At 42.8% G+C, this 9,386-nt stretch overlaps 1 protein-coding gene across 1 annotated transcript; it reads left to right on the top strand.

The window, feature by feature from the left end:
• The first annotated feature begins 370 nt into the window (after positions 1-370).
• Positions 371-5,917, top strand: rtn4rl2b (reticulon 4 receptor-like 2b). The gene is made up of 4 exons (XM_047584365.1): positions 371-543; positions 1,981-2,207; positions 2,347-2,580; positions 3,366-5,917. The coding sequence occupies exons 1-4, from the start codon at positions 495-497 to the stop codon at positions 4,224-4,226; spliced, it is 1,371 nt and encodes a 456-aa protein (XP_047440321.1). The 5' UTR covers positions 371-494; the 3' UTR covers positions 4,227-5,917.
• Positions 5,918-9,386: the final 3,469 nt, after the last annotated feature.

Raw genomic sequence — 9,386 nt, 5'->3', positions numbered from 1 at the left:
TCATCTGCATTCCTCCCACATCTTAAATGATGGACAGTGTCATGGTATTAGTTGGACCAAATTTATCTTAAAAGAGTGGCAAGGTTTTGGTTACTTTACACAAGTTCAACAATATTTTAACAAAAAAATAAATGTGATGTTCTTACTGCGTCTTTAATTACCTCAGTAAGATATGTAATAATCCAAAATAGTTTCTTTTGACAGACAGTGGTGCGTAACCACCGAGAGGACAATGACAAAGCCCGCTCTGCCTTTCTTGTCGCTTCCTCCGGTGACTCTCACCCCTCCTCTCGGGCTGACGTGGAGAAGATCCTCCGCTGCCCACGATGTGGGCGAAGACCGGCCGCGAGTATAAACAGGTCCCCGGGAATCCAGAGCGTCACTGCCTGAAGCAGCAGCGACTCGGTCACACCAGAGCTGAATCCCAGCAGAGATAGCAGCAAGCAGGCACTTCCACGCCGCGCAGGCTAACTCGCTTTCGGCTTTGGTTCGAGATGCAGACTCGTTGTACCATGAGGGGCTCCGGAGCCCGCAACTTTAAGGGTAAGTTCTTCGCCGTCGTGCACCTGCTGCTCGAATGCATGTGTTTGATTTTAGTTTCCTTGCATCAGTTTGTAACTCGCTAAACTTACAAATTGCTCAGATTTAATAATCAAGTCTCGTTCAAAATTTTATTTTTTTTCTGTATTTTAGCAGCCTTCTGCGTCTTTGAAAAAAGGTTGTATTTTATTACGCTTTTACGCAGACGTGGTTTGGCAGCATTTTAATTAACTTACAACTCCTGACGAAGATTGTTCCACTTGAATTTAAATGTTTAATGTGTGTATCTGTTTTAAGTTAAAAGTTAATAGGTTGGCCTCGTATCAGGTAGATGTCAGAAGTGAGCACATTTTGGATAGTCTACATTTCACTGTGACAGTTGAATAAGAAATTTAATTTAAATGTGAATTTACGAGATAGTATCTGTATAAAAAAGGCAATTTACAACACGTGATCAGTGTAGGGGTATATGTTTTGCCACGGACTTAAAGTTTAACAGAACTTGCTTATTTAAATCTCACAATGTACCCTTTCCCCGTGGGGGGTCATAGACATGACTTGTGCACACACCGACTTTTTTAACTTTATTGTTTTACCCTGCATCGCATTTAGGGTTAAATGAGACTCCAGAAAAGTCTTAATTAAAGTCTTAACTACGACAGTTCCCCAGCGTCGAGCACAGCTAATAGACCAACCTGTTAAAAGGTCAGAGGGTGAGAGGCTGGAAAATCTTGCGCACAAGTGATGAATGGGAACGTCATGATTATTTAATGCATGTACTTTTCCCGCGGTGGCCACTTTTGTGTACCGTCATCCGAGCTTTGCCAAGAAGCCCAGGAATTATTGATGAGAACTGAAACTGATCCGGGTCAGGTCACTGGTTTTACGCGTGCCCTCTGCCTTTAAAACCTCTCAGCGGAAACATCCTTTTGTTGTAACGATCCCGAGAATTAGGAAATGGGGTCAATGTAATGCAATTAGCCACGCGTGGTTTCTGTTTTTTGTCTGTATTTTTGATCTGTGGGGATGTTTCTGTTCTAAACTTCTGAAATCCAGCGTTAGGTAAGCATGTCACAACAGCTGCTGATACCTATGTAAGGTGATCTGGTGGAAACGAATGGGTGAATGATTTTTTTTAAATGTAAGCTGGTGAATCATATATGAGGCCCAATTTCAGGGGGCCATCAACAAGTCTCGGGTGAGAGCAGAGCAGTGCTAAAAAGAATCACAGACAATAGCAACAGGTTTGACGGACAGAAAAGAAGAGCAGAGCGTGTCTCGGGCTGAACTTGGCCACTCTTTCTTTGTCTATCCCTCTTACACAATGTGCACAGTTTCCAAAGCAGGACCAACTGCTGCTAATCTGAACTTAAGGGGTCAGTGGTCTGTTTCTATTCAGGAAAAGTAATCAACCTTTTCTTTCCCTCTCCCTCTCTGCAGGTGGATTATCTCTGTGGCTGATTCTTTGGCTGGTGGTGGTGAAGCCAGGCGGGGTGACAGCGTGCCCTAGACTGTGTGTGTGTTACCCTACGCCCATGACGGTCAGCTGCCAGTCTCAGAACCTGACCATAGTGCCGGCCGGTGTACCCTATGACTCACAACGTGTTTTCCTTCAGAACAACCGTATCACAGAGCTTCGCGCAGACTCTTTTGGCTTTGAAACACAGGTGAGAATGACAGTATCTCTGTGTGTGTGGGGGGGGGGGGTCTCAGTTCAGTTTCTTAACAGTATTTGAAAATGTACATTACATCTTTATTTCTCTTTATAATTTTCCCCTATTTCTGTTTCTTTGAATGCCTTCTCAGGTGCTGTGGCTGTATGGCAACAATATCACATGGATTGAGGCTGGAGCCTTCAGTAACCTCAGGATACTGGAGGAGCTGGATCTAGGTGATAATCCCTCGCTGCGGCACCTGGAAGGTGGGGCCTTCAGGGGCTTGGAGAAACTGCAGAGCCTGCACATGCATCGTTGCAAGCTGGCCGCTCTCCCCCATGACCTCTTCCACAAGCTGTACAGCCTGCAATTTCTCTACCTGCAGGTACATCCACGCACACAGCTTAAAGATTCACAGTAAATGCGCAGATAGACGTAGACTAGTCATGAATTTATACATGATGCCTGCTGCAGCATACACATTTTGACACATCCATGATTTAACTATTGCCCACATCCAGGCTGGACACCCACACACACACTTGATTTGTACTCGTGCTGCTCATGTTGAAGAAAGTACATATAAGGACGTTCAGGGAGTTCCTCATCAACGCGTCATACACCGAGAAAACAAGTAGCAACTCCTCTGCAGAATGCCAATATTCAAAACCAAAATTTGTGTAACCCTCATTTTATTACACAAAAACAAGGGAAATAGCTTCACAGAATAGTGTTGGCAATGTGAGTGGTTGCAAAATTCTCTATGCACACGTAAGTGAGTGTATAATATGTGCACCCACACAGACCCTGACAGCTATTCTGACTGCAAACTAAATGAATCAAAATAAAACCAAGCAGCAAGCATAGCACGAACTATAAAAGAAGACCAAGAAGAGGTTTCAGTGTCTTCTCATTAACTAGACCTTCAGCCAAATGAGAAAGTTTAGTGCAGAGTAATATAATGTTTATGTAGTTTTTCGGTATTGCCACAAAAACTAGGTACTGTCAGCGGCCAAAATGAGTCAGACAACAACCCCCCTGCCAAGATGCCTTTTCAGTGAATGGAAGTAAACAGATCCCACAGTTATTGCAGCTCTGAGCAACGCAGTTCACTGCTGAGCTCTGTTCCTCCCTCATAGCACTAAATCTTGTATTTTGACTTTGTTGCAGGAAAATCAACTCCACTTCCTGCAGGATGACCTGTTCTCAGATCTGGTCAACCTCACCCATCTGTTCCTGCATGGAAATCGGATCCGTGCCCTGTCTGAGAATGTGTTCAGAGGCCTGGTCAACCTGGACCGCCTCCTTCTCCATGACAACCGCATCAAGCAGGTCAACCGTCGGGCTTTCCGCGATCTGGGCCGCCTGACCATCCTTTACCTGTTCAACAACTCCCTGTCCGAGCTGCCAGGCCAGGCCATGAAAGACACCCAGGGCATCCAGTTCCTCCGTCTCAATGGTAACCCCTGGTCCTGCGGCTGTGAGGCCCTTCCCCTGTGGGAGTGGTTCCGCAAAGCCCGTATCTCCTCTTCAGAGCTCGTGTGCACGTCCCCATCCCAGCGTCGCGGCCAGGACCTCAGATTCCTCCGGGAAATGGACTTCGCTCTCTGCCCTCTTCCTGACCCCGGCTCCCTGGCTGGTACCACCACAACCACCTTCAGCACCAAGACCCGCTGGTGGTTCTCCAAGCACAAGCCCGCATCTTCATCCAAGGCCTCATACCAGAAGAGCTCAGAGACAGTGAAGGCCTTCCCCTTCACTGCCGTCAAGCCTCAGTACCTCCCCAAAGCCCCCGCTGAAACCAAGTATGAACTGTCTGCGGATGAGGCGGCGCTGCCTAAGCTGGAGCCAGAAGAATACTGGGCCAACTACGGCAATGAAGACTCCTCCATCCTCTGCTTTGAGCCCGAGTGTCCTCCAAACTATGACAACTCTGCCTTCCCCTCGTCCTCCTTAACCATCACCCCATCCCGTCTCCTCCCCCTCTTCCTCTCCATAGTCACATTCTGCCTCCACTTCCTTTTTAGCTGAACTCCTTTCTCCTCCCCAACCTCCAACCTCCACCTCTGATTTCTCCTCCTGCTCTTTCCAATCCTAACAAAAACCTGGATCTTGATTTTTCAGTCTTTCAGTCTCCTCCTCAAAATGCAGGGGGCGCTACACTGACACAGGAGACAGGTGAGGCAGCAGGGAACTGTCAGTTGAGTTGGGCAGAACAAGGTCTTAATGTTGGAGTGGCCGCTGTTAGTTGTTCAGGCTTTTTAAAGAGCAGTGAACACATCATGGGAGCGCTGACAGAAACAATACAAAGGCAGAAACCTGCCAATTTAGCTGGCGGGATCTTCAGATGAGTTTACTTGTTTTTAAATAAGACAGGTGTAACCAACGCAGGCGTTGTGTTTCATCTACAGCTATTTTCTATATAAACTAGTGATCACCATTCATTCAAACACCACCACTGACATTATCCAACAATATTTTTCAGCTTCATCATTGATAAAACTCGTGATTAATGGCTATTTGGTACTAGAATAATGGGAGAATAATGTGGATCAAGACGCATGAAGAGAGATGAGGGAGGAATAGTAACAATATATTCTTAGACGTTAGTCTAAAGGCATAAAGGAAGAAGACCGTCTCACGTGAGCCCAGAAACGCCAGCAACACCACCATCATGTACATACCACACACCTGTATATAGACCTAATGCACACTGTATTTTAGACTAGTTGGATTTGTACTTTTACTTTTAGTACGATGCTGCTTGTGGTGATAGAGTTATTTAGGTCGTAAATAGAAGGCAAACTAATTAAATGTGGGAGCTTCTTTTTACTTCTTCCACTCTTGTCCCTTCCCAACTCAGGCAGACCCCAAAAATAAAAATCAGAACATATTGATGAGATCCAACATATCAAAGCTCTTTTTCTTTTACTCTTTGGAGTAAAAATGGAAATTTCTCCAGATACAGATATTTTTGTTTGTTTTCCTTTTTTTTTTTGCCGTGAGCACAAGTTAACTGTCGCGGATCCTAATCCAGAAGACACGACCTGTACCTGTGCAAGTGTGTTTGCCTCTTTTACTTACAAAGCTAAACAGTTAGTCTGGCTGTACGAATGGATACAGAACAAGGTATAAAATAACACCGGGCTCGAGTCCTACACAGCTCTTTGTGTTGTTTAAAGCCTCCTGTTGGTTCACGTTTCATTACACTAAGACCTGCTGTTGTGGCCAGATCTTAGTGTGTGTGCATGTGTGTGAATGCCTGTGCACTATGAAGTGTTGTCTTTTTCTAAACTAGAGTGAAAGTTGAAAAAGTCCTTTGTGCAGGAATGAAGTTGCATGTCTCAAAGACCCGATACTGTGTCTACGCTCTATTAGTTGTAAGTGCTTTGGATTTATTTTATCTGGTGTCAATGATATCTGTATTTTTATGGTCATAAAATGTCTCCCATATTGTGGCTGTAACTCAGATGTGTGCAAAATGTTAGGATGTTACTCAGCAATCTGATCAACACAATGTCAATCCAACCTAAATATCATTGGTTATTCATGGAGGCCATGTGTCCCATATGTTAAAACTGAACCCAACACCAACCATGACTGTGAGTTTCTGAACAGAACATGAGCGATACTGTGATGTTGTTAGATTCTGTATTTTTCAATGAAAAACGAATGTTAGAAAAGTGTTTTGAATTTATTAAATTAATAAAAGAAAATATCAAACAGAAGTGACTGAGAATGTCTTTGTTGTTTTGCTGGTGAATTTATTCATTAATTATGACACGAAAGAAAATACGAAAGACTCAAAAGTTAGTGAGTTACCTCACAGCACATAAGCACAAACTTTGTAGCCAAGCAAAAATCTCACACCTAATCTCAAATCAACAAGGCTTTCATTCATATTTTTCATTGTCACACTGAATTTATAAACTCATATGAACATAACTACTTGAAGGACATACACACACTGACTGGAGAGATTATTTTTGTTGCCTGTCTGTGAGTGTGCATGTCCAAATGTGTGTGGTTGAAGTAATACTGTGACTATGTGTGAGCTGGAGGTCATTCACCTCAACTACTCACCCCCCAACACCCCCCACTCTCGCCATGTGCAGAAAGCAGCTATATTGGGCCATCTTATGCAGTGAGATGAATGCACAATCTGTCGAGACATTTGTGTGTATGCGTGGGTTCAAAGGGTCCGAAGGGGAGGGGGATGCTGGGGTGTGATTCAGGGAGGAGGCAGAATGGGGAGCACACCAGGATGAAAATGTGACGATGTGTCCCGGAATCAGCACACACCCCCTCAACAGATTAATTCTCACCGTGTTAATGATAATGTCGACAATGATGCACACACTTATGCTTCTGTTTGCAAGTGCACGGGACACATGCACATGCTAACAAAACACACAAACTGTAAACCTTGGGGAGGTTCAATTGGGCGGCTTGCACAGAGTGTAGAAAGATTAACACTACTCTCATATGACTCTCAGTGCGGAGATAGCAATTTAGCATAGCTTAGCTCAAGGATGAAAAATAGGAATAGTCAGCCTGGTTCAGTTCAGAAGAAACAAGAAAGAGCACATTTTATGCTCACTACTCAACACTTTTCTCTTCTTTCTTTCTTTTTTTTGTTTTTTTACCAGAGCGATAAATACAAACACAGAAGTGTGAAAAATTAAAGGCTTATACGACTGCTTTGGCCAGGTCCAGTCTTTTCCTGGAGCTGGTTGCCTGGCAACAGTTCTGGGCCAAGAAAAAGCCTGAAACACATCTTAATAAAAAAAAAAAAAATCAACTTTTACACATTGTATATGCTGATTAAACACACAACATGTTATTTGATAATGTTTAATTACTTGGTTTAAATTTTGAGAAACAGATGTCAAAAGTTTGCAAAGTCAAGTAATTGGGCTGTGTATTTACTGTATTTACCTACCTACAATCCTGCCATTAGTTATGTTCATACGAATTGGTTAATTTAGTGTGGAAATGAAAAATATGAATGAAAGCCTTATAGATCCCTTTATGACCTACGTTACTGTGACGTCACAATGTTAACTGGAGGCAAAACAGAGGGAAGCTTGAGACAAACACTGTCACTTTCAACCATGAACCATTGCTGTATTTTTTGGTGCCAAAACCAAAAAATCAAAAATACTAACTTGAAGTTTTAAAAGAAAGGATTGGAGTGAGACAATCAGCAACGTGCACACACGTCAGGTTAATATGTAATGCATTATCAGTTTCAGTCTGGAAATTGTCAAGTGAGTTGAGATCTCAGCCGACCAACAGCTTAAGAACACGGTACTAAGTGTATGATCGGGACTTCGAATAAGAATATAATACTATGATTGAAGAATGATTCTGATTAAACCTGTTGATTTTCAGTGAAGTGATTATTATACACAGAATGTAAGACGAATGCTAGTTGAAACAATGTAACCAATGGTCGTGAAATCAGGAGCAGAGTAAGAAAAACAGGATACAGATGGCCTACAGCTTGAGTAGTGCTATCACTGAGTTCGGTTGGAGTAATACTCTGCTGACCTGAAGCCATAACCCTATATAAACGGAGAAGCTGTTTTACCTGTTACCTGTTCGGGGATCTAACAAAATGTTAAAGGTTAGACTAAATCATGACTGAAATTACTTAAATTAATGCTTATTTAGGATTCTTGTTACATGTTAATTCTAATACTAACCGCTAGGTAACGCAACGTTAGTTGAAGCAGAAGTTACATTTGCTACGTTACCCTCCACAGTTTTTCAACTTACCTCTTGTAATATCTTTGTTAGAGAGGCCTCAATTGATAAAGACAGACCAGACTTCATCCCCTTGGTGTCCTCCTTTGATCAAATCCGGTGAGTGAGAGTGTAGAAATACAGTCCCATTAGTAGTCCCATTATAGTCAACTTTTTAAAATGACACTCACGGTCTGAAGGAGTGAGTCTATTAGTATATTCTCTAAAATATGCGTTTCCCTCGCCCATTCTTGCCAATACAGTCCATTGAAATATGCTAACCACAAGCTACAGTATTTGAGAAGTCTTCAATCAGTTAAGCATCGCCCCTCAAAAAACATCACATTGTTTACAAACCGTAAACGGGTCTATTGGTTAGGGTCATATGAATTTATTAATTCACTGTGATTTTAATGTGAAAATGTTAAATATGAATGAAAGCCTTGATTCAAGATTAGGGTGCTGTGAGATATATGCTTTTTTCCCCGCAACATTTCTACCGTCTATGTCTATGTGTAGCTCAATAACTCAATTCATTGGTTTCTGAAACTTTCATGTTTCCCTTAATGCTATAATTAATGAAAAAAATCCCCAGTCAGAAATTTACCTACAGGCAATTACAACATATGTACTTTTCAACTGTGCATATAGACATTGGCCTAGTCAAAGAATAGTACATACATATTTTACAAACATTTTTAAGCTTATGTTATGTAAAATTATATTAACAGTGACTCATACTTTCACTGAGTTGTGGAGATAATGGCATTGGGCATCCCCGCTCAGTTTTTCATGCCACCTGCTGAAATGCACATCAAAAACTTTTATCGTGACCAATTTTGGTTACCCCTTCCCACGTTTCTGAGCTCCTTTTCTGTGGCGGAACTGTAGGCGTTTGCCCTCCGTGTCTGAATGTAGCAGCCTGGGTGGTCATGGGACATATTCAGTCCTTTTCCGGTGCAGGAACACAACCAAGCCATTAGCAGAAAGTATTTCTCTGAAGCCGTCACACTTTGATAATGCATAACCCACGCATTCTCCCACAACTCTCTGCCTTGTTTTAGTTCCCTCTTCTTCTCTTTTATGTGTTCGCTCGTCTTTTATTTGCTGTCACTAAGTCTTTGTCTGATCCCCTACCACTGCAGCACGTCTCTCTCCCGATCACAGTCTCCCCCACATGCTTATGCTTGTCTTGGCCAAGCCTGCGTGTTAGCTATGAGTTGGCGTGCTTCGATGTCTGCGTGTCGTTGGCGTGTTTACTGACGTTCACCAGACACGTGTTGTTTGAAAAGGGATGAACCGAGACTCACACCCTTACGTCAGAGAGCCCAGAAAGGAAATAAAAAGGCAGAGAGATTTTAAAAGGGATGAAATGGATATATTCCCTGCCAGAGCATGCTGAAGGAAGAGGGAGAACAGAATAGAGTAACGGACAGTGTAGTG

This window comes from Mugil cephalus, chromosome 5 (genome assembly GCF_022458985.1).
Source record: "Mugil cephalus isolate CIBA_MC_2020 chromosome 5, CIBA_Mcephalus_1.1, whole genome shotgun sequence".
In the NCBI taxonomy this organism is placed as follows: domain Eukaryota; kingdom Metazoa; phylum Chordata; class Actinopteri; order Mugiliformes; family Mugilidae; genus Mugil; species Mugil cephalus.
This window is presented reverse-complemented; position numbering and strand designations above follow the sequence as displayed.

Excerpts from the sequence above, each read along its gene's own strand:
- rtn4rl2b (XM_047584365.1), top strand. The coding sequence starts at position 495 with ATGCAGACTCGTTGTACCATGAGGGGCTCCGGAGCCCGCAACTTTAAG. Across the intron at positions 544-1,980 it reads CGGAGCCCGCAACTTTAAGG|GTGGATTATCTCTGTGGCTG; the intron begins GTAAGTTCTTCG and ends CCCTCTCTGCAG. Across the intron at positions 2,581-3,365 it reads TGCAATTTCTCTACCTGCAG|GAAAATCAACTCCACTTCCT; the intron begins GTACATCCACGC and ends ACTTTGTTGCAG.